The sequence below is a fragment of the Camelina sativa genome, chromosome 8, assembly GCF_030686135.1.
Source record: "Camelina sativa cultivar CO46 ecotype springtype chromosome 8, ASM3068613v1".
In the NCBI taxonomy this organism is placed as follows: domain Eukaryota; kingdom Viridiplantae; phylum Streptophyta; class Magnoliopsida; order Brassicales; family Brassicaceae; genus Camelina; species Camelina sativa.
The window spans coordinates 24,803,533-24,829,121 of NC_141887.1; the positions used below are offsets into that span (position 1 = coordinate 24,803,533).

Below are 25,589 nucleotides of genomic sequence, written 5' to 3' on the forward strand. Positions count from 1 at the left end.
CCAAAAAAAAAAGGCACTAACTAAAATAGCATAATGATATATGGAAGTGCGTATTGGCGGGAGGTGAAAAGAGGCACGTATAATATCCCACTAAGTAAAAACCACTGTAACATGCACATACAGAGCAAAGAGAGTGCATGAGTTTTCTTATAAGTGATCATCATTATCAGCTTTAATAAATATGTTAGTGCTTATAGAAGACTAAGTTGGGTATATTCATGTCGACCAAGGAGGCTGGACGCGTCTTCCAGATTTAAGAGTGTTGAGTGGGGTTTCATCATTTTTCAGGAACCTGTGATTTAAGGACACGTGTGTGTGATTTGGGGGGGGGGGGGTTTGGGCTATAAATAGGGTTTAACGCCATGGTATGTAATCAAATAGCTAGCTAGTCCTGAGAGAGCTTATAAATATTATTGTTTAGGAATATATATATCTTTCTGTCTGACTGATCATCTTGTGCGTATTTTAAGAAGAAAACAAAGAGTAAATATGGGGCAGTTCGTGAAAAAGGGTTGGGTAGTGGCGTGTATGATGGTTTTACTGATGTCGACTCAAGTTTTGGGAAGATTATATGATACAGATAGTCACGGCAGTGGCAAAAACCGGCATCATAAACATGGAGGAGGTGGTCATGGTGCTGGTGCCGGTGGAGGTGCCAGGGTTGGTATAGGAGCCGCAGGTGGTGCTAGCGGTGGCATTGGAGTCGGAGGAGGAGCTGGTGGTAGCATAGGAGCCGGAGGAGGAGCTGGTGGTAGGGTAGGAGCCGGAGGAGGAGTTGGTGGTGGTTTAGGAGGTGGGATCGGCGGAGGTGCCGGTGGTGGTGTTGGTGTTGGTGGAGGAGGTCGTGGTGGTGGACGTGGTGCAGCTCGCGGAGGACGTCGTGGTGGTGGTGCTAGTGGAGGTGTTGGGGGAGGTGTAGGAGCTGGAGGCAAAGTAGGCGGAGGAAGTGGTGTTGGTGGCACAATCGGAGGTGGTGCTGGTGGCTCTGTTGGAGGTGGAATTGGTGCCGGTGGCGTAGTGGGAGGTGGTGCTAGTGGCTCTGTTGGAGGTGGTATCGGGGCTGGTACTGGTGGCGCTGTTGGAGGTCGTGCCGGAGGTGCTGTTGGAGGTGGAGCTGGTGTTGGTGGTGCAGTTAGAGGTGGTGTCGGTGGTGCAGTTGGAGGTGGCGCTGCTGGAGGTGCCAGTGGTTCTGTTGGAGGTGGTGTCGGAGGCGCTGTTGGAGGTGGAGCTGGTGCTGGTGTAGTTGGAGGTGGTGCCGGTGGTGCTAGAGGTAGTGTTGGAGGTGGTGCCGGAGGCGCTGTTGGAGGTGGGGCTGGTGCTGGTGTAGTTGGAGGTGGTGCCGGTGGTGCAGTTGGAGGTGGTGCCGGTGGTGTAGTTGGAGGAGGTGCTACAGGTAGTGTTGGTGGCGCTGTTGGAGGTGGGGTTGGTGCCGGTGGCGCTGTTGGAGGTGGTGCTAGAGGTGCTGTTGGAGGCGGTGTCGGTGGTGCTGTTGGAGGTGGTGCCGGAGGTGCTGTTGGAGGTGGAGCTAGTGGTGCAGTTGGAGGCGGTGCTAGAGGTAGTGTTGGTGGCGCTGTTGGAGGTGGAGTTGGTGCTGGAGGCACTGTTGGAGGCGGTGTCGGTGGTGCTGTTGGAGGCGGTGCCGGAGGTGGTGCTAGAGGTAGTGCCGGTGGCGCTGTTGGAGGTGGTGTTAGAGGTGGAGCTGGTGGCGCTGCTGGAGGTAGTACTGGTGGTGCTGTTGGAGGTGGTGTAGGAGGAGCAGTTGGTGGGGCTGTTGGAGGGGGTGCCAGAGGCGCTGTTGGTGCCGGTGGTGTTGTTGGAGGTGGTGCCGGAGGCGTTGTTGGAGGTGGAGCTGGTGCTGGTGCAGTTGGAGGTGGTGCCGGTGGTGCAGTTGGAGGAGGTGCTAGAGGTAATGTTGGTGGCGCTGTTGGAGGTGGAGTTGGTGCCGGTGGCACTGTTGGAGGTGGTGTCGGAGGCGCTGTTGGAGGCGGTGTCGGTGGTGCTGTTGGAGGTGGAGGTGGTTCTAGTGGTGCAGTTGGAGGTGGTGCTAGAGGTAGTGTTGGTGGTGCTGTCGGAGGTGGAATTGGTGCCGGTGGCACTGTTGGAGGCGGTGCCGGTGGTGCTGTTGGAGGCGGTGCCGGAGGTGGTGTTGGAGGTGGTGCTAGAGGTAGTGCCGGTGGTGCTGCTGGAGGTGGTGTCCGTGGTGCTGTTGGAGGTGGTGCCGGTGGTGCTGTTGGAGGTGGTGTCGGAGGAGGAGTTGGTGGCACTGTTGGAGGGGGTGCCGGAGGCGCTGTTGGAGGCGGTGGCGCTGGTGGAGGTGGTGTCGGAGGTGGAGCTGGTGCCGGTGGTGCTTTTGGAGGTGGTGTCGGAGGAGGAGTTGGTGGCGCTGTTGGAGGTGCTATAGGTGGTGGAGTTGGTTTAGGCGGTGGTGTTGGAGGGGGTGGAGGAGGACTTGGTGGTGGTTTAGGCGGTGGTATTGGAGGGGGTGGAGGAGGAGGACTTGGTGGTGGAAGTGGTTCCGGAGGTAGTGCTGGAGGTGGTGGCGGAGGAGGACTTGGTGGTGGTGTTGGAGGCGGCGGAGGAGGACTTGGTGGTGCTGTTGGAGGAGGTGGAGGTCTCGGTGGTGGTGCTGGTGGCGGAGCAAATGTTGGTGTAGGAGTTGGAGCCGGTGCGGGTGGAGGAGTTGGAGCCGGTGCCGGTGGAGGAGTTGGAGCCGGAGGCAGTGCAGAAGGAGGAGCTGGTGGTGGCGTTGGAAACTAACGACACTAAATCAGAAACAGCAAGTTACTGTTAACAATTTAGCACTGCATGCACGTTGCCTCTTTAGTAGTTTGCATGCACGCTCTCGTTGTTATCACTTTTATCTTATTCTCCTTGTACCAGTATATAATATTAATAATGAATAAAACTCTTTACAAAAGATTAAAGATTGATATGATCTAACTATGAAAACGAAACAACAAAAAGAACACTGACCAAATGATGAAAGCAAAACAGACCGTTGTTTACATGGTACTTTAGTTAAATTTCGTATATTGATTAGTTATATAGTAGAAATACTATCAAATATTCAAAATGTACTAAATAATGTAGAAGAAACTATAAATTATTTCACTCATTTAGTTTTCTAACTATATATATATATATGCAAAGGAATTCATACCAAACCTATTTATATATATACATACAACAATATTCAGAGCTTCTATAACTTTCCTTTAAAAAAAAAAAATTCTATTAACTTTTATTATGTTCCTGAACTCAAAGAGCAGCTCGGCACGGCTGTAACTCTTCTTTTTGTTTCTCAGATTTATATAAACCGGTATCTCTATATATATTCAGAGCTTCTTCTTTAGTCCGACCATAGTAGTTTGGTTGGTCCCCATATGATTGGTGATCCTACTCATCCTCTTTTGTAAGGCTCAATAATAACCAAAAAAACTATTAATTTAGATAACGCTTGATCAGCCATGCATCGACATACCGTTTCATACTCTTTCCGGTTTCCAAGTCGTGTTTTTTCACTATAACTAAGTATATATCATCTCTATAACTCTATTATGTAACTATCGAGCCGTCCCCTACTCCCGTCGAGAAGTACTCTCTCTCTCAATCGTCGTTACCAAAATGTTACAATGGGATGGGATTTAACGTCACTTTAGTTAACAACCGACGTAAATTTTTATTATACCAATCTTTATAAAGTTTGTGAACCAATACGGATCTAACACTTTCAGAAGAACAAAAAAGAAAAAAAAAGAAAAAACGCAGATCTCGAAGGCCTTTTGTGCGTTGATGGATCTATCTATTCCAAAAATCTTTTGGGATTCAGATAGAATGAGGTAAAGTTACTTTCTCAATCTGATCCTATCTTAAGAGAGTTTCTCTTTTTCAGTTGCTCGAGATCGATAAGATTCGTATGGTAGAATATTTTGTGCTTTTCGATTGAATCGAAAAGTTGCTCGAGAATTTCTCTAACAAGTATTCGTATTTAGAATGATGGATTCGTTAAAGTTATCTATCTAGGTAGGGATTTCAGCGTGAACTTAAAATATATTAGGTTGCTTCAATATGTCTGTGAATGTCAGGTAAAATTCAGTTTTTGTTCACTGATTTGAAATGTTGTTGTTGCATTATTCAAATTGTAAGTGAATTGTTAGGGAAAAGGATATGTTCCATATCTTATTGTGTATATCTTTAGTCAATATTCTCTACTTGTGCATCAAGTCTATTGTATCTATATATACTCTTTACATATCAATAAGACAGACAATGCTCTCTCTGATATTTACATGGCATCAAAGCCAAGTTACAAAACCCTAAATACCTAAATTTTCTTTCTTCTCCGCTATTTCTTGTTTTTCAAGGAAACAGGTTTTCTAATTCTACTCTTTGTCTCCTATCTACACGATGGCTACAACATCGACTCTTTCTACTACTACTACTAAGGAATTGATCACGTCTTCTCCTTACCACCTATCCTCTAATGTTCAGCCGCATCATTATGTTCTTACTCCGTTTCTCCTTAATGGTGAAAACTATGAGAAGTGAGCTAAGATTGCACGCAACAATCTCGCAACAAAGCAGAAAATTGGTCTTGTCGATGGTACTCTTCTTAAACCTGCTACTGATTCTCCCGATTACCAATGGTGGGTTCAAGTCAAATCGATGTTATGCAGCTGGCTCTATGCAAGTCCAGAAGGTGATCTCGTTTGTTGACAACGCAAAAGTCCTATGGGACAATTTGCGTGTTTGTTACTCTATTGGGAATGCTTCTGGTGTTCACCAAATAAAATCTTCTATTGCTCGATGTGCTCAAGATGGTCAGCCTGTTGCTGATTATTTCAGCCAACTCAAGGTGATGTGGGATGATCTTGATGATTTTCAGCCCTTTATTGATTGCTGTTGCAATTCTCCATCTTGTCCTCAACGTCTCAAGCAGCCAGCACGTCGAGATCTTGAGCGCATTCATCAATTTCTCATGGGTCTCGACACTTTTCGGTTTGGTACTACATGTACCAATATTCTTAGCCGTCTCAACCGCGACACCGACATGACACTTGACCACGTATTGATGTTGTCAGCTTTGCTGTGAAAGCTAGTGTCAATGCTATTGCATCCGCTGCACGTCTTACTCAAGGACCATGTACTCACTATGGCCGTACCAATCACTCGGTGGATACATGTTTCGAACTTCACGGCTTGCCCGATTGGTGGATCGAGAAACATGGTGACACTAGAGGAGGATCACGATCAGACTCAGCTCGAGGTAGAGGTCGTGGCTCTTATCGCAAACGCGGTCGTGGGCGTTCCTCTCTTGCTTCCTATCATGCTAACAATGCTCAAGTTCTTTCTGAAGCTGAACTCCCTGACTTACCTGGTGTTAGTAAGGCCACATGGTCTGCTATTGTGAACTTGTTAAAACCTGACCAAACCTCTAGTTCCGATAAGCTCTCCAGTAAGCATTCTTATGTTGAGTTTTTACTTGACTCTGGAGCGTCTCATCATATGACAGGTGATGATGATCTTCTTATGGATGTGCATGACATTCCTCGAAGTATTGTTGTTCTTCCCAATGGAAAACATACTTTCGCTTGGGGCATCCATCTACGAAGATTTTATCTAGTTTTTTTATCTACTTTACCGGATTCTGCACACCATAGTAGTGATAGTAATGAGTTTTGCGAAGTTTGTATTCAAGCTAACAAACATGGTTAGTTTTTCCCAAGAGTACTAATAAAGCGGACGCATGTTTTTCTTTGATACACTGTGATATTTGGGGACCATACAAAATTGCTTCTACGTGTGGAGCACACTATTTTCTTACTATTGTCGATGACTACTCTCGGGCCGTGTGGACTTATCTGCTTCTTGCCAAAAGCGAAGTTGCCATTCATATTAAACAGTTTGTGGCCATGGCTCATCACCAATTTGGAAAAAAGATCAAAGTCATTCGTAGTGACAATGGGAGTGAGTATCTTGGTCTTCGTCATTTTTTTAAAGATCATGGCATTCTACATCAGACTTCTTGCGTTTATACCCCACAACAAAATGGGAGAGTTGAGCGCAAACATCGTCATATTCTCAACATGGCGCGTTCTTTGCTCTTTCAAGCTGACTTACCAATTTGTTTTTGGGGCGAGAGTGTCCTCACGACTGCGTATTTAATCAATCGCACTCCCACTCCGCTTCTACAAGGCAAAACCCCTCATGAGCTTCTTCATTCTACTCCTCCGAATTTTGCACAACTTCGCGTATTTGGTCGCTTGTGTTTTGCCAAACGCCATTCTTCTCGTAGTGATAAGTTCCAAGAACGAGGTCAAAAATGTATCTTTCTCGGTTATCCTCCTAATCAAAAAGGTTGGCATGTTTATGATATGGAGACCAAAGATATTTTCGTCTCGCGTGATGTTATCTTCAACGAAGATATTTTTCCTTATTGTTCACCTTCTATCTCTGAACAGCCTGTTGCGTCTCCGGTCATTCCACTGCCGCTTATCTCCGCAAATGATTACGTTGACGAGACAACACTTCCAAATCTCGAAAACAGGGGGAGTCTTCCCACACCTATCCCTACTACAGTTGTTGATTCTCCGCCTCCTCCAGCTATTTTCTCTCCTCTGTCTCCTGGTAATACTGTTGTTATACCTCCTTAATCCGCTGCTGTCCCTGATGAGAATTCTGATGATTTTGATGTTGGTACTGAACCACTTGGTCGTGGTCATCGCACGAAGTTGCCGTCTACTCGGCTTAAACCTTATGTTACTTATTCTGCCCGTCATGCTGAAACTCTCATCTCTCTCAAACCTTCGTCTGCTCCAACATCTTCAGGTACTTGTTTCTATCCTATAGCACACTATGTTTCTTGTGACAAATTTAGCTTTGCCCATCAACAGTTTCTTGCAGCCGTGACTATGGTTGATGAACCGGTTACTTATAAGCAAGCAGTCAACTATTAGAATGGCGTGGCGCTATGCGCAAGGAGATCGACACACTCGAACTTAACCAGACCTGGACGCTTGAACGTCTCCCACTGGGCATAAAAGCTCTTGGCTCTAAATGGGTGTATCAGCTTAAGTTTAATTCGGATGGTACACTTGAACGGTATAAGGCGAGGTTAGTAGCTCTTGGTAATCACCAAAAAGAGGGTGTTGATTTTTCGGAGACATTTGCTCTGGTAGCTAAACTTCAAACCTTTCGTACCTTGCTTGGTGTTGCTTCGGTTAAAAATTGGGAACTCCATCAGATGGATGTTCACAATGCATTATTACATGGCGATCTTGACGAGGATATCTACATGAAACCACCTCCAGGCTTTCTTCCTGCTGGTCCGTCTCTTGTGTGCAAACTTAAAAAGTCCATTTATGGTGTTCGGCAAGCTCATCGCTGCTTGTTTTCCAAGTTATCTACGGCTCTTCTCGACTATGGCTTTGTCCATTCTCACAAAGACAATTCACTGTTTACCTATCGGCGTGATGCTGTTGTTCTTCATGTCCTTGTCTATGTTGATGACTTGATTGTTTGTGGTGCTGATTCGGCGGTTCTCAAATCGTTTAAAGCTTACTTATGTCGCTGTTTCAAGATGAAGGATCTAGGCATGTTGAAATACTTTCTTGGCTCGTGGACCTGATGGCATATTTCTCTCGCAACGCAAATATTGTCTTGATATCATCGACGAGTGTGGTTTGTCTAGCTCGTGTCCGGTTGATATTCCTTTGGAGCAAAATCATACGTTGTTGGATTCTAAAAGTGCACCGCACTCGGATCCGCCACAGTATCGCCGTCTAGTTGTACGTCTTGTTTATCTCACTCATACGCGTCCTGAGTTAAGTTATGCTGTCAACATTCTTGCACAGTTTATGCAAACACCTCTTATGGATCATTGGGATGCGGCTCAACGTTTGGTCTTACTTGAAGTCTTCACCTGGCCAGGGTGTTGTTCTATCTTCCACGACTCCTCTTCAAGTGAATGCCTATTGCGATTCTGATTTTAATAAATGTCCTTCTACTAGGCGGTCCCTTACAGGTTATATAGTAATGCTTGGTGATTCTCCTCTTCAATGGAAGACAAAGAAGCAAAGTCGTGTGTCGCTTTCATCGGCTGAAGCAGAGTATCGTGCCATGACTATGACTTGTACGGAGCTATTGTGGCTAAAGGAAGTTTTGTAGTTCCTTGGTGTCGATCATTCTCAGCCAATGCGTTTATTCAGTGATAGTCAAGCAGCTCTCCAAATCGCAGCAAACTCTGTTTTTCATGAACGCACAAAGCATATTGAGAGTGATTGTCACTTCATTCGTGATGAAATTACTTCCGGTACCAATACTATCGCTCATATTCCTACTGAAGAACAGCCGGCTGACATCTTCACTAAAGCCCTCGGCTGTGATCAATTCAAGTATCTACGGTCCAAGTTGGGCGTTCTAAACTTACACGCTCCACCTTGAGGGGGAGTGTTAGGGAAAAGGATATGTTCCATATCTTATTTTGTATATCTTTAGTCAATATTCTCTACTTGTACATCAAAGTCTATTGTATCTATATATACTCTTTACATATCAATAAGACAGACAACGCTTTCTCTGAGATTTACATGAATTGCCAATTGAATTGTTTAGGAATTACATTGTAGTAGAAACTTGGACACCCTATGTATGACTGGCCCTTAAATTTGTGGTGCAGGTTGCATGAGTTTAAATATCTGGAGGTTATGCATTCATTGAACTATTCTCCAATCTCTTATTATTAGACAATATCCCACATGGAGATAACTAAGATTTGTGGGGCGATATACATATTACATGGATCCCTCTACTCATTGCCAATTGGTTTTGGGTTGGATATTCATATTTACTAATACTTATTGATTTGATGCAATGTTTATGTACTTTTGATCTGCCTTTTTGTTTTGTTTTTTTTTTCCTGCGTTTGTCAAATACTCAAATTTACAGAAATGATCTGAAAAGTTAAAACGAATTTAAGTAGTTGTTCACTTGGTAATAACTTTATCTTGCATCTAGTTGTGTGGCGATTGGTTCTAGTTGAAACTTTCCAGCTTTCTTATTTGGTTATTGGATTTATGTAATTGAAATAAAGTTATGGTTTTATTGTAATTGTATTGTTTGCCTTCCACTGACAGGTTAACAATCCAGTAACCAGTGAAATTGTATCTGGTCTGGAAACAAAAGAGACATATGCAAGGGGTTTCTTCTCTTCTTAGTTACTTGAGAGCTTTAAATTACTTTATAATTTCTATTTGATATGAGGAAAATTCTAATAAAGTAGTCAGTCGTCTCTCTACAGGTCTCTCGAGATTACTTGGGGAGCTTGACGTTCCCTTGGGTCTGATCATTGTGGTTACTTAATTTAAACCAAGAGATAGCCGGTTGGTTTAAGAAGAATCTTGATTAGGTTTAACGAGTTTGTGAAGATCGAAGGAAGGAAACTAGATGTAATTAAAGGCTCGATTGTGCAGATCAAATCGAGACACCTGAGAGTAGATATAGACACTCGCCAACACCTTAGAGATTGATGGTCTTCCAATGCTGAGGTAATAAAGCTAAATAAAAGAAGATGGAGGGTGTTCAGCAAATAAAAGAAGTTTGGAGGGAGTTTTTGAATAAAGAAAGTTGAGTGAAATAAAGGAGTGAAGCGTTCCTTCAGTGTTGGTGTGACACGTATTGTCGGTGGTTTTGGATGAGAGCATAGCACGTGATCTAGAAGTGAGTCATCACTCGAATTATTACGAAATTTTACCAAAGATTGATTTTGTAATCGCTTCTCTGCTTTTCTCTATAATCGGTGTGTTGCTCTTGTTTACTAGAGTGATTTTCTTATTATCAAACTCTTGTAAGCTCGAGATATCTTTGTTTATTCACGAACATTGGTTTTTATTTGAGATTTCTAATAAAGTTTGTTTATCATTATTAAAGGTATTAGAGCTAAACGACCTCAAAATCTATGGCTGAAACACATTCACAGACGATGTTGAAGGAGACACCACTAGTAAAAACTGGTCATATAGTTACGAAAAATTGCTACGAAATCATTTATAACAAATATTACCTGCACGAAATTACAAAATAGTCACAAATTTTTAGATAGGTTATTTTGTGACAAATTTGTAAGTTTCTATCAGAAAACAATTACAAAAAGATACAGCTTAGATTTGTAGCTAATTTACTACAAACTTAGAAACTAAATTTTTTGTAGCACTTGACTAATCGTAATAACTTGTAGTTGTGTAGAACCTTTGTGTCTATTTAGCCACAATTTTTGTTTTTGTGTCTATTTATAGCTAATTCGCCACAAATTAGCAAGAAATTAGTATGTGGCTATTTTGCTACAATCAAAATCATAAGTTTCTCGTAGCTAATTATCCATACATTCTGTTTCTAACAATTTGTAGTTATTTCATAAAAATTTCAACACATTGTGTTTATTCTAACTAAACATCACAGTAATGCATTTTTTAACAAAATTATAAATATATTTATTATATCCTAAATTAAATCATACTAAGTTTGTTTTTAAATTGTAAAAATAAACCAAAGATCTAATCAATATATGTTTATATCCAAACCCAAATATTAAAAATTAAAATTTTATATTTTTCTTACACCATGGATAGCCATGAGTTTATTTGTTGCTAAGTCATAGACAAAAAAATTAGGTTCCCGGTTATGGGCTGTGAAAAAATTAAATAACATAGCCACGAGTAGCACATAAATTGTTGTGGCTAGATCCAAAATATGGGCCCAAAATTCTACTCATAGCCATAAACAGTGGCAATTAAAAAAAATATACAAAAAACCCTAAATTTTCTCTCTTATGTTACTTTGCCTCTCAAGCCTCTCTTCACTTCACCCATTTCTCGATTGCTTTCTTTACTTTGCCGATATCACTCTCTCGACGAGTCCCAAAGGTTTGGCCACATTTCATTTTTAATTTCCCGATTGTTCCTTAATCTTTTTTTCATCCTCTAATTCCTTCATCCGGCCAAGTCTCTGACTGTCATCGCTTACGAACCTCCGACCTGAATCCGCCGATACGTCTTCTTTCTTCATCTCCTTCTTCTCTTTCAATCTCTCTTTTCCTCTGTTTCAGATCTAACTATTTCGTTTCAGATTTGACATTTATAACTAAGCATTTTTTTCAGATATGACCTTTATATCTGACCATTTATTTTCAGATCTCGTTGCCGTCAACACTCTTTGATGTTTAAAAGGTAAATCTCTCGTTTTTACTTCTCAAATCAACAAAAAAACAATTGGGTTTTATTTTATTTCTTAGGATCCAAAGAAAGGAATGCATATAGAGAAGAATCTATCCAGCGAAAGGAAGAGAGCGGCAGAGAGGTGGCGGAGCATTTTGTATAATTAAAATCATTTTCGCAATTTTATAAACAAATTGTTTTGATATTTTAATTGCCAATCGCCAATTCTTTTTTTTTTATTAAAACTATGTGAGGAGGCCACCGATTAGTTAATGATTACTTCGTGGCTATATGACGCTAATTGTTAGGCAGCTTTCAGTCGCTTTGTGTATCAAACATACACAGTAAATCGTAGATAATGGTAGCATTTGCCTACAAATTGTGTAGTCTCTAATTTGTAGCACTTTGCGACAATTAGTTACGATGGAGAAATTTGCTACGACCAAATAGTTATTAACTTTTTTTGTTGCAAATCTGTAACAAACCTTTTTTTGCTACAATTATCATGAGATACCTACGGAATTATTTATAACTATATGACAAGTTTTTACTAGTGGACGGTGGCTCGCGAAGCTGGAGTTGTGGTTTGCGAGGCGTAAGAAGTATTCATTTCTCAGATCTGCCAAGTGATCTCGAAAACTGAAGCGTTGGAGGAAAAATTGCTGGATCAAAACCGGATGATCGATAAGAATATCGAAGGAGCCAGTTCACGTAGATTTGGTTCAAGATCTGAGTCCACCACGGGCTTCAACCTCACAGGACGTGTGTACAGAAGCTCAAAGGGTGGAATGTGGAGCTCATGCAACATCTCCTGAGTATCCTGATGGCTTAACCAGGCTTGGTAAGATCGATTCCCCAGATTTGATGGTAGTGGTGTTAAGGAGTGGCTGTTCAAGGTAGAAGAATTCTTTGAGCTGGATAAAATGCCACAGATGAGGAAGATAAGGACGACGACGGTTTATTTTGATGGTCATGCTGCACACTGGCATAATGCACTGGTACAGTCCGGTCTCTACTATCATTTTCTTCATGATTGGGATGCATACAAGATGAAGCTGAAAGAGAGGTTCGACGATGTGTTGGAGGATCCGATTGCTGAGACCGATGGCATAGTTGACTACCACCAGAAATTTGAGCTGCTCCGTACACGGGTGAACATGTCAGAGGACTACTTGGTGAGTGCTTATCTGGCGGGTCTTCGTATGCATACGCAGATGCACGTCAGGATGTTTCAGCCTCAGACGGTTCATCACTGCTTAATGTTAGGAAGGCTTTATGAGAAGGCTCACCCTCTTAAACCTACTCAGCAGAATATTGTTGCGAGTAAGTCATATGGTGGATAGGGTTACAATAGCAAGGGATTGCTTGGTGTTTCACCTAAAAAGGAGTACCAAACGGAGAAGAAACCAGTAGACAAGGGTGAGAGCTTGGGAGCAAAGAAGTTTCTTTCTAATGTGGAGATGAGTGAGAGGCGAGCAAAAGGGTTATGTTACTTTTGCAATGAGAAATACACACCAAATCATTATCTCAAGCACAAGAAGAAGCAGTTGTTCCTGATTGAAGTAGATGGTGGAGACGATGACAGTGAGAGTGAAGAGATACGTTCTAATGATGAGGAAATTAAACCTCGGGTGTCAGTCAGTGCAGTATCAGGAGTAGAGGAATATTATACAATGCGGGTGAAAGGAGTGTTTGGGAAAAAAATCATCTTCATATTGGTCGACTCAGGGTCCACTCACAACTTTATGGACCCACGATTGGCAGAGAAACTCGGCTGTGTGGTTGATGTCTCACAACTAACTCGGGTGTCAGTGGCAGATGGTAGACGGCTTCCCGTGAGTGGTGTGGTCAACAACTTCCAATGGAAACTCCAAAACACTACCTTTACTGCAGATTTCATGTTGATTCCTTTAGGTAATTGTGACATGGTGTTGGGTGTACAGTGGCTAAGGATTTTAGGAGTAATTTCATAGGAGTTTACACAGTTGGAGATGAGCTTTAAGTATGGTAAACAAAGAGTGGTTCTGCATGGTATTAAACCTGGTTCGGTTCGTGAAGTAAAGGCCAATAAGTTGAAAAAAATCAGAGAGCAGGAGGCACAAATATCTATGATATATGCAACTGAGTTAGGACACTCTGAAGATGGTAGATTGTTTAATATGGAAGTTGAGATGCAAACTCAAAAAGAATCAAAGGGAGTCCATGATGTTCTGCAGGAGTTTGAAAAAGTTTTCAAGGAGCTAACCACCTTACCTCTTTTCCGTGCCAATCATAACCATAAGATTCCGCTGAAGGATGGAGCTGATTCGGTGAATCTTCGTCCCTACCGTTATGCGGTGCATCAGAAAAATGAAATTGAAAAGATTGTGGGAGAGATGTTAAGCGCGGGAACAATACAAGGAAGCTCTAGTCCGTATGCCTCTCCAGTGGTGTTGGTGAAGAAAAAAGATGGTACATGGCGGTTGTGTGTGGATTACCGAGGGTTAAACGACTTAATAGTGAAAGACAGATTCCCTATTCCATTCATTGAGGATCTGTTAGATGAGCTTGGGGGATCCAAAGTCTATTCTAAGATTGACTTGCGAGCTGGATACCATCAGGTGCGTATGGATCTGGCTGATGTTCACAAAACAGCCTTCAAGACGCGTAGTGGACACTATGAGTATTTGGTGATGCCTTTCGGCCTCACCAATGCTCCAGCTACCTTCCAAAACCTTATGAACTCCGTGTTCAGGGAGCATCTCAGGAAGTTCGTACTCATCCTTTTTGATGATATCTTGGTTTACAGTGCTAATGAAGAAGAGCATGCAGAGCATTTGTGCATTGTGTTTCAATTAATGGATGAGAATTAGTTGTTTGCCAAGAGAAATACATGCAGTTTTGCGGCTAACAAAGTTGAGTATTTGGGACACTACATAGAGGGAAGAGGGGTGTCCACAGACCCAAGTAAGGTTGCAGCAGTGGAGTCTTGGGTGATTCCTTCTACTTTGAAACAATTGAGGGGGTTTTTGGGGTTAGCTGGCTATTCCATGCGTTTTCTGCGGAACTTCCGTTCCATAGCAAGACCCTTGACAGCTTTAACTAAGAAGGACGCTTTTGTGTGGTCGGGTGAGGCACAAGAAGCGTTTGAAGCATTGAAGAAAGCTCTCTGTGCATCACCGGTGTTAGCTCTACCATGTTTTGACAAACCTTTTGTGGTGGAAACAAATGCTTGTTCTCAGGGCATTGGTGCAGTATTGATGCAAGAGGGTCATCCAGTGGCGTACATTATTAGGCATTTGAAGGGAAAACAGTTGCATCTCTCTATTTACGAAAAGGAGTTGCTAGCCGTTGTTTTTGCTGTTCAAAAATGGCGTCATTATTTGCTTCCAGGGCATTTTATCATCAAGAATGACCACTGTAGTCTCAAGTACCTTCTTGAGCAGAGGTTGAATACACCAATTCAACAACAATGGTTACCTAAGCTTCTCGAGTTCGATTACGAGATACAATATAAGGGAGGGAAGGAAAATTTGGTGGCGGACGCACTGCCACGAATGGAAGGTTCAGAAGAATTGCATATGGCATTATCGGTGGTGGAGTGTGACCTACTTAAGGAGATACAAGAACAGTATGAAGCCGAGGATGAGTTACGCGACACTATTTCTGCACTCAAACAGAATCCGAAGGCCAAACCAAACTTCTCATGGGTTCAAGGATTCCAACGCAGGAAAAGCAAGATAGTGGTTCCTTCTAAGAAGGAAGTTCGAGTGTCAATTATGCAATGGCTTCACAGTGCTGGTAGTAGTGGTCATTCGGGTAGAGAGGCGACTCATTAGAGAATCAAGAGTTTATTCAATTGGAAGGGTATGTCTAAAGACATACAACAGTACATTCGAAGCTGTGAAGTCTGCCAACGTTGCAAATATGAAACAGTGGCTTCTCTAGGCTATTACAGCCATTGCCGATTCCAGAAACGATTTGGACTGATATCTCCATGGACTTCATTGATGGATTGCTGGTTTCCACGAGAAAGTCAGTCATTTTTATAGTGGTGGATAGATTGAGTAAAGCTGCTCATTTCATGGCTTTGGCTCACCCTTACTCAGCACTGACAGTCGCCCAAGCTTTCATGGATAACGTCTTCAAGCTACATGGATGTCCGAAATCCATTGTCAATGATCGAGACACTGTGTTCTTGAGCACTTTTGGATGGAACTGTTTACTCTAGAAGGCGTGGCTCTTAACTGTTCGAGTGCCTACCACCCCCAAAGTGATGGTCAGACATAAGTGGTGAATCGATGCCTCGAAACGTACCTGCGCTGTATGAGTAGTGACAGGCCGTATGAATGGAGTAAATGGCTGCCTCTCGCCGAATTATGGTACAACACCACCTTTCATTCCGCTTCTCAGATTACTCCGTTTGAAGCTGTCTATGGTCAACCTCCTCCTATACACCTTCCTTACCTGCCTGGCGAGTCTACAGTTGCAGTGGTGGCCAAGAGTTTACAGGAACGAGAAAGCATGATTCTCATTCTGATATTTCACTTGCTCAGGGCTCAGCACAGAATGCAGGTCTTTGCCAATCAACATCGTACGGAGAGAAACTTGGAGATTGGCGATGATGTGTATGTGAAGTTACAGCCCTATAGGCAACAGTCTGTGGTGCTAAGGGGAAATGAGATGCTGGCTCCTAAGTTTTACGGTCCTTACAAGGTGATTGATAAATGTGGCAAGGTGGCGTACAAGTTGTTGCTTCCTGCGGGTTCTCAAGTTCATCCGGTTTTTCATGTTTCTCAGTTAAATGTCTTGGTTGGTAACTATCACACTTCCACTGAGTTGCCTACTGCATTGCATGATGTCTTGCTTAAAGAGCCAGAGTATGTGTTGGAGAGGAAGTTGGTAAAGCGACAGGGGCAAGCCGCAACCAAGGTTCTGGTTAAGTGGACTAATGAAGGAGAAGAGGATGCCACATGGGAGTTCTTGTTTGATCTGCAGAGGCGTTTCCCTTCTTTCAAACCTTGAGGTCAAGGTTCTTTCAGCAGGGGAGTTTTGTTACAGGAATTCCAATGCTGAGCTAATAAAGATAAAGAAAAGAAGCTGGAGGGTGTTCAGCAAATAAAAGAAGTTCGGAGGGAGTTTTTGAATAAAGAAAGTTGAGTGAATAAAGGAGTGACGCGTTCCTTCAGTGTTGGTGTGACACGTATTGTCGGTGGTTTTGGATGAGAGCATAGCACGTGATCAAGAGTGAGGAGTCAAAGGCGGTTCAAGGTGGACGATAAAAGAGTGAAGTGAGTCATCACTCGGATTATTACGAAATTTTACCAAAGATTGATTTTGTAATCGCTTCTCTGCTTTTCTCTGTAATCGGTGTGTTGCTCTTGTTTACTAGAGTGGTTTTCTTATTATCAAACTCATGTAAGCTCGAGATTGAATCTTTGTTTATTCACGAACATTGGTTCTTATTTGAGATTTCTAATAAAGTGTGTTTATCGTTATCAATTTAGAATCGTATGATGATGTGGAGTTGCAAGTTCTCTACGATTGTGCTGCACATACAAAAATTAACAAGGGGGAGAAGAATGTTGAAACCAAGAGCTTTATAGATGAAATTTCAAAAGTTAAAATAGATGAAATTTCAAAAGTTAAAAAGAAAGGGATATTTTGTACTTGTTCGTACGGCCGCCCATTCTTCTTGTCGTGAGAATGGAAGATGAATCAAAGATGGGAGCCTCTTGACATTATAAAATCAAAGAAATAACAACAAAAATATGAGACTTATATTTTAGTACTGTACATTGTCCACCGTTTCAACTTTGAAATCTATCTAAGCTTTTAGAATTAGCAGAGAAATCAAATCAACATGGGTATCTCTAAAACTACAGAGTGATGTAAAACAAAAATATGGATACAATCGTGTACGACTGGAAACACTACAAGAAAACAACCGATTTGCGATGGAAGAATTCATCGCAACTCCCTCGCAAAACGACATTCGCAAGGGATTTGCGAGACACAAAAGTTCCTCGCAAACCACATCTCGCAAATTTCAAATATCGCAAATCCCTCGCAAATACCTAGCAATTAGCGAGAAACAATTTCTGTCGCAATTCCGAAGCAATTTGCGAGGACATTTTCTCTCGCAAGTCCGTAGCATTTTGCGAGAAACCAGTTCCATCGCAAGTCTGAAGGAATTTGCGACGAACTAAATCCATCGCAAATACGTTGCAACATGCAACAACTCAAATTTTAAAACGAAATTTTGTTTTGCTTTTTCTAGATTAAATTCGGATTAAATTGATATTAATCCAGAATTACAAATACAATTAAAATTGAGGTGAACTTTAAATAAAATTACGAATAGAATTAAAATTTAAACTGAAAATTCATATTGTCTTAAAAAAAAATTTACAAACATAATGTCAAAGATTGATAGAGAGAGAGAAGATTCAAATTGTCTTAAAAAGATAGCGAGAGAGAGGTGATGTTTCTGGTTCCAGTTCCGCTACCGATGTTGGTTTCATCGGTGTTGCCCTCTGCTCCGGCTACTAGGTTGGCTTCAGGTGGTGGGTTGTTCATTGTCGGGTTTGGAGAATTTTCTGGTGGGTTGTTCATTGTCAGGTTTCGGAACTGTGCAGCAAACTCAGGATCTTTTGCAGCGAGATAGTCGAAGTAAGCATCATAGCAATGTATCCTTTGTGTACTCTCTTGGATTTGACTCGCTTGTGTCGCTTGTGTCTGAATACACTCCTCAGCTTGTGCTAGTTTCTGAGCCAAAATGACCGGATCATTAGACGGAGACGAAGGCGGTGGACAGCCACTGGAAGATGACGCTTCAAATTGCATAGAACCAACCCCAAAAATCCTGTTTTTTTCTTAGGAGCAACCTAATAACAAAACAAAAAAAGAACTTGTAAGTTAAACATAAGAAAATCAAAGAAAGAGAGACACAATTACTATCATACGATTGGCAACCCCAACAGTACTCTACACAGTACTCTACATTACTATACGATTGCATCCATATAGTATATAAAGTGTATAAAACTTACCGAGTGCACCCCAGCAGAAGCACTCTCTCCATTATCCCTTGTATAAAGCTCAGATTCCAACTCTTGAATCTTGGAAGAAACCTCATTGAACAGAGACTCGGACTTTCCATCCATAAATGAGCCATCAGGCTTTCGATGACTGTCTTCTAAGATGCGTAGAAAGTCAGGAGTTAACTCACCGGTTAGCTGAGACTGAAAAAGAGAAAAAGAGAATTGATTAGTCAAATAATAATTGTGCATAAGGTAAAAGAAGGCCTAAATTTAAATAACTACACTAACATGTTTACGAGCACAAGCTTTAAAAGAAGTTTGGCCTGAGCGGTGCTTATATATTCCTGTGCCATCTGGGTCATGGTATCGAGCATTACGGCTGTTGATGCTCTTGGTTTTTGATTTGGGATCAGGCCAATACTGTACTATACCATCCCATACTTTTGGATCAATCCACCGTGGCTTTGCCTCATCACCTTTTTTCTTCCACTTTAACTTCCACCTCGACACTTGATCACACATCCTTTCCTTCAACTTGTCTTCAAACTCCTGCCTTACTCTCTCGTTAATGGCTCGTCCCAATTATATGTTTGCTTCCAAGAAAAAAAAGTAAATTAGTATGAGTCAACCACAACAAATAAGTATATGTAAAAATTGAAAACAAAAAAAATGACTTACTGCAAAAGTTTCATACCAACGGTCAACCACTGCACTCGGCGTTTGTGTCCAATTGGCATAAGGCTCTTTGAAATCTCTTTCAAAGATGCTTCGTACAGTAGCCGCAACAGCAGGATCTTGATCAAACTTTCAAACTTACGGATAAATAAAAATATGAATCAACCTTAGAATTCGAAAATGAAATTAAAAACATTAGAATTCTAATATGAAATTAAAGACATTACCAGAGAGTTCCTTGAGGTCAGCGCGGATCTAGCCTCGTTAAACCTGCACGCCCAGGACTATCGAGCAACTCTTCCAGAGTTAGACTGTTCAGTTGGGCAGAAGCTCTTGTAGAAGTCGAGCGAGCAGGTGGAGACGTACCAATCTCTAGATCCCCATTAGTAGGGGGCGGTTGATGAGAGGGCAGTGGTTGACAAGAGGGAGATGGTTGATGAGAGGGCAGTGGTTGCGACGATGAACAGCGGTTATTTTGGACCGCCGTTATGTTCTGAGAACCGGCGGAGCCCCGACTACGGTTTGAACTGGTGGGTTTGGGTACACGTTGATTAGTGAGAAACCTTGTGTAATCATTACCATGAAACATCTACAATTAAAATCAGAATAATAATTAATCAGAATAATAAAATCAGAAATCAAACACTCGAAATTAAGGCTTTAAACAACAATCATATGTATATATTCAATTCACCAGCTTTAAAATTCGATTAAGGAGAAAACTCCTAAAATAATTTGCTTCAAAGTCTGTAGAATTTTATTTTTGTAAAGAAGAAGCAGAGAAAACTAGAAATACTTGAAATAGAAATAACTAATCAGAATAATCAAAGAAATCCCTCCGAAAATCAAAAAAAAAAATTAATCAGATCTACGAAAATTACTAGAAATACTTGAAATAGAAATAACTAAAAATTAGGGTTTGGGTTTAGAAAGAACTAAGAAATACCTTTACGGAGAAGACGAACAAGACAGAGAAGATGGAGAAGTAGATTGGAAAATCGGGAAATCGAGAAGACGGAGAAGGAGATCAGGAAATCGGGAAATCGAGAAGACGAAGAAGACGGAGAAGGAGATCGGGAAATCGGGAAATCGAGAGGACGGAGAAGACGAAGAAGATTGAAACAGAGATCGGGAAGTAGGTTGAACAGAGATCGGAGAATTAGGGTTTGCCGGAGAAAGGGTTTGTGCGGCTAGGGTTTGAGAGAGAAGGTTTGGGAGAGTGAGTTTGAGCTTCGCTCAAACCGTCTCTCGATTGTATATATAAATATTTTGCGATATCGCAAATGCCTCGCAACTATTGCGACGGACTAACTACGGTCCCTCGCAAATCACTCGCAACAATCCGACAAATTGACCTATAAAAATACGCCTAACTTTGCGAGTGATTTGCGAGGGACCAACTCACATCCCTCGCAAACGTATCACATATTGCCGATAAACTAACTAATAAAAATACACCAACGTTGCGAGGGTTTAGCGAGAACACATCGCATATCCCTCACAAATTGCGAGGGATCTGCAAGGCGGCATAAGTAACATCATCGTAAGGCACTCGCAAGGCCCTCGCAAATTTGTATACTATATTTTTAATCAAATTCATTTTACACAATCAAAAGCTCAAGAGAGACTTGTTTATGAAATATACTCATTATTTACTAGACTATATACTATACATTTATCAGTATACTACACATATATATCTTATAAACCCTACCCTAAACAATATTACTAACCATAGTAACATCTTTTTTCAAATGAATATATACATTTGTGAGGGAACAGTGAGGCAGTTGCGAGGGTTTAGCGAGTGCACATCGTCCATCCCTCGCAATTTGCGAGGGATCTGCAAGGATATGTAACAAATCCCTCGCAAGTCCCTCGCAAATCTATATACTATTTTAACCAAATTCATAAACCATGGATGAAAATTTTTATAAACTCAAGAACATGCAAAGAGAAAAGGTAAGTAATAGTCATCACATCTCCTCATTCAAATTTACTCAATCAAAAGCTCAAAAGAAATCCCTAAACATATATATCTTATAAACCCTAGCTATACCCTAAACAACATTTATCAACCCTATACCCTAACATTTATCAACCCTATACCCTAAACAACATTTATCAATAACCAATCAAAAGTTTCTTGTCTCTTGATGTTGGTTAGTGATGCTCTCCTTTAGTTTGAAAATGTTAATGATGTTCACTAACCATATTAACATGTTTATTACAATGAATATATACATTTGCGAGGGAACCGTGAGGCAGTAGCGAGGGATTAGCGAGTAAACATCGCACATCCATCGCAATTTGCGAGGAATCTGCAAGGAGTCCCTTGCAAGTCTCTCGCAAATGACCTTTAGGGTATAGGTTTTGCAAGTGATTAACGACCATTTTGCAAGGGAAGGCAGTAATACCCTCGCAATTCCAATGCAAATCCCTCGCAATTTAAAAATTCTTTTTTTTTTAAAAAACAAAAAAAGTACAATTGTTAATCAGATTCATTTTCTGAACTACTAGAAATTACATTGTCATCATTAGAATCTTCTCCATCATCGGACTCTTCGAATTCGTCTAATTCATCCTCTTCTTCAGTAACATCATCAACATCTTCAAATTGCATGTTTTGTGGATCAGTGTGGATAACATCTTCTGTTAACATGTTTGGAATGGAAATTTCACCGACTCTATCTTGTTGCAACACGACTTGATCATCAACTAACCCGATTATACGGCCTCGAGGATTAACTTTAATAACTGATAACCACATTTCACGTCTTTGCCTTAAACGAGGATAGGACAGAAAGCTCACTTGTTGTGCTTGTGATGCTAGGATGAAATGATCGAATTTGGCGTACGATCTATTCGCATTCACATCAACCACTCCCCAATTATTTACTAGCACGCCTCGGGCCGATGGATCGTACCATTTACACTTGAAAAGTACGCATCTCAGATTCAGATTTCCTGGATAATCAACTTCTAATATTTGTTCCAAAACGCCATAGAAATCGCTATCACCAGCTTGTACATAGATTCCATAATTTGCTGTAGCTTTGCGACTTCCGTGTACGTACGTATGAAAAGTATAACCGCGAGTAAAGTACATCGGAGTAGTAGTGATCTTCGCTCTTGGTTCTTGAACAAGCTCATGCAACCAAAGAGGCAAGGGTTCATTTCCACATCCATTCTGAACCTATATAAACGAATAAGATTTTTTGACCATATAATTTAAATTTATTTCATATATATACTTACATAGTATTTTAACCAATTAGCGAAATTCCGCTCTTTGTAAGCCTCATAGTCAGATTCTTCTAAATTAGGATATGCTTCACGAATCTGTATTTCAAAAAGTCTAAAAAAATGGAGATTTGTTAGTTCGTTATCTTATAAAATCAAATTCATTTTAGTTTTTAAAAAAGAATACCTCTCAAAAGGTTGAACATAATCTAGATTTCTCAAGATATAATTGTGAGCTGCTCGACAATAGCTATGATCTTCCCACCAAACTTCCTTTAACTTTCGAGCAAGTCTTCCTATCTGAGCAAAGATATCTGGAACATCAGGAACGTTATATGTAGGTGCAATGCCTTCGTCATCATATCGTCGAGTACGTGTTTTTTTGGTTCTCACGGTGGGGCTAAAGTAATATGATGTGAAGTGAGACGTTTCCTCTGTTAAACTCCCGGCGACTATCGACCCCTCAACTCTGGCAAGATTTTTGGTCTTTCCTTTAAGAGCTTTCATAAACCGCTCAAAAGGAAACATCCAGCGAATTGCACTGGCCCACCAAGATCAGCTTCATGTGGTAGATGGATTGGAAGATGTTCCATCACGTCAAAAAAGGCAGGGGAAAGATTTTCTCCAAGTTACAAATTAGCACTGGAATATTTATTCGTAACTGCTCTATGCCATCACTGGTCAATGTTCTAGTGCATAAGTCCCAGAAAAAAACTCTGATACCTACGAACCAATGTATAATAAATTCACGGGTGAATTAATTAAATAAGTATATATCAATACATAAAATATATATATATATATATATATATCTTTATATACTTATATACCTGCAATAGCTTCATGAACGTGTGTTGGCAAGAGCTCAAAAAATACAAATGGTAGTAGCCGTTGCATGAAGACATGACAATCGTGGCTCTTCATACCTGAAAATTTTTGGCCTTGCTCCACACATCTTGAAAATTTTGAGACAAATCCATCTCGAAACTTCACTTCAGATTTAACCCACTCGAACAACACCTTCTTAGCCTCTGCTGACAATCGAAATTGGGGTAATGGTAATTTCCCATCTCTTGTAATATGTAAATCGATCCTTGTACATATTTCCGCCAAATCCAACCTAGATCTCCTGCTATCTTTTGTTTTACCTTGCACATTCAGAAGCGTAACGATGAAATTATCAAAAAAGTTTTTCTCGATGTGCATCACGTCAAGGTTGTGCCGCAATAGAAGATCTTTCCAATATGGAAGCTTCCAAAAAATACTCTGCTTGTGCCAATTGTGAGCGCTTCCATATCCATCCGGCATGTTTGCTGGTGTGTGATAGTTACCCCCACGTTTACATGTTTCTTGAGCGCCAGAGTAATCAATCTGCTCAAACAAATCATTTCCAGAGACATAAGTTGGTGGTGGAACACGCACAACTTTATTCTTTCTAAACAACTTCTTGTTCTTCCGGTACGGATGATGCAAGGGAAGAAACCGACGATGACAATCAAACCAACAAGGTTTTCGCCCATACTTTAACTGAAACGCCTCGGTACGATCCATACAATAAGGACATGATAATATTCCGTGTGTGATCCACCCAGATAACATTCCGTACGCATGGAAGTCACTAATCGTCCACATTAGCACTACCCGCATATTGAAATTCTGTTTTCGCGACGAATCGAATGTCTGAACACCTTCATACCACAACTGCTTCAGCTCATGAATCATAGGTTGCAAAAAGATTTCTAGAGCTTGTTTTGGATGCTTTGGACCTGATACCAAAATACTCAAGAATAGAAATTCGCTTTGCATACACATATCTGGAGGAAGGTTGTATGGCGTCAATATAACAGGCCATAAAGAATACTGCCTCCCTGACATACCAAATGGACTAAAACCATCTATACACAACCCAAGATAAACATTCCTACACTCTTGAGCAAAGTCAGGATATACCGTTTGAAAATGTTTCCACGCCTTTGCATCAGATGGGTATGTAATTTCTCCTTCTTTAGTAGAATGTTCTGCATGCCATCTCATTGCCGCTGCAGTCCGTTTTGATTGGTATAGGCGTTTCAATCTATCAGCAACAGACAAGTACCACATACGTTTATATGGCACTCGCGTCCTTCCTTCAGTAGGCTGATATCTCGACTTCCCGCAAAACCGACATTCCTGCAACTTATCATCATCTTTCCAGAAAATCATGCAATAGTCAACGCACACATCAATCATTTCAGATGGTAATCCAAGACTCGCAACCAACTTCTGTATTTCATAGTAGTTCTCAGCCGATACATTATCAGCTGGCAAATACTCTTTAATGAGTTCAGCCCAAGAATCCATGCAATTCTCACTTAAGTTATTATCAGCTTTAATTGTCATCATCCTAGATGCCAAAGATAACTTAGAATGCCCTTCTCTACATCCATCGTGATAGGTTGATTTGCAGCATCTAACATATTATAAAAATGTTGTGCAGCAATAGTTTCATGAAATGCATCATTAACCATATCATGAAATCTATTTTCCTCATTATACCCATAAAAACACAATTGATCAGATTCTTGATGCCCATAATTACTAGGTTGATCATCAGCATAATTCATACTACTACTTCCAACATTACTGCTACAACCATTTCCATGACGAAACCATACATAGTAATTTGGCATAAATCCTCTATTATAGAGATGCTTCTTCACTAGATTAAATTCCAAATATTTATCGTTGCAGCACTTAGGACATGGACAAAATATTGTACCGTTTTCACGAGCAAAGTCTTGGTTTGTCGCCTGGTACATGAAAGCGCGCAACCCATCACAAAACTCTCTCGTCACATCACCGGTCTCCGGATCTCTGGGATTGTACATCCACTGTCGCATTGTGTATATCTCATGCTGCCTGCCTCCAAACATTATTATGGAATTTAAATGTTTTTAGGCCTTTTTTTGCAGCATTTTTTGTCTTTCACAAGATTTTTTTTGGTAGTAAAAGTGTTTTTGTTGCAAGTGTTTTGTGTTGTGGTTTCCATGGATCATGAACTTGCTATTTATAGGCTTACTAAAAATAACTGATATGTATTTGCTAGGGAAATTTGCAAGGGATTTGCGAGGGATATTTAAAAAGTTTATTTTTTTGCAAGGGATTTGCGAGGCTTTTACTGTTTTGCCGACAAAACAGTTAAACTCGGGGAAAACGTGGCTGCCGACATCTTCGTCCCTTGCAACTCCCTCGCAAATTTGCTATAGATAACGTCATCTCTAATTCGTCGCAATTTGCGAGAGAGTTGCGAGTTGTTTACGAGGAAACTCCGCAGAGTCGCAAGTCTGTATTAAATCCCTCGCAAATTTGCGAGGGACTGTGCCGTCGCAAATTTTGCGAGGGAATTGCAAGTTCCCTCGTCTTCCTAGCAAAGTACTTGCAATTCCGTCGCAAATTTGCG

General features: G+C 41.1%; 2 protein-coding genes and 2 long non-coding RNA genes across 5 annotated transcripts; 3 read left to right on the top strand and 1 right to left on the bottom strand.

Moving 5' to 3' along the window:
• Window positions 1-370: 370 nt before the first annotated feature.
• Window positions 371-2,917, top strand: LOC147940422 (uncharacterized). Its single transcript, XM_087460513.1, has one exon. The coding sequence runs from the start codon at window positions 490-492 to the stop codon at window positions 2,755-2,757; it is 2,268 nt and encodes a 755-aa protein (XP_087316639.1). The 5' UTR covers window positions 371-489; the 3' UTR covers window positions 2,758-2,917.
• A 5,851-nt stretch (window positions 2,918-8,768) lies between these two features.
• LOC147940423 (uncharacterized) lies at window positions 8,769-9,921 on the top strand. Of its 2 annotated transcripts, XR_015564676.1 has the most exons (3): window positions 8,769-8,991; window positions 9,135-9,191; window positions 9,299-9,921. It is a non-coding gene; the product is annotated as an uncharacterized LOC147940423 (long non-coding RNA). The 2 variants fall into 2 exon arrangements; XR_015564677.1 differs by having other exon boundaries at window positions 8,991-9,191.
• Window positions 9,922-10,821: 900 nt separating this feature from the next.
• On the top strand, window positions 10,822-11,500 carry LOC147940424 (uncharacterized). The gene is made up of 2 exons (XR_015563211.1): window positions 10,822-11,222; window positions 11,288-11,500. It is a non-coding gene; the product is annotated as an uncharacterized LOC147940424 (long non-coding RNA).
• An 11,472-nt stretch (window positions 11,501-22,972) lies between these two features.
• On the bottom strand, window positions 22,973-25,029 carry LOC147940425 (uncharacterized). Its single transcript, XM_087463195.1, has one exon. The coding sequence runs from the start codon at window positions 24,530-24,532 to the stop codon at window positions 22,973-22,975; it is 1,560 nt and encodes a 519-aa protein (XP_087319321.1). The 5' UTR covers window positions 24,533-25,029.
• Between the last annotated feature and the right edge of the window lie 560 nt (window positions 25,030-25,589).

Bases quoted from the DNA above. Each gene is read 5' to 3' on its own strand.
- LOC147940425 (XM_087463195.1), bottom strand. From the start codon at position 24,532: ATGATGACAATTAAAGCTGATAATAACTTAAGTGAGAATTGCATGGAT.
- LOC147940422 (XM_087460513.1), top strand. From the start codon at position 490: ATGGGGCAGTTCGTGAAAAAGGGTTGGGTAGTGGCGTGTATGATGGTT.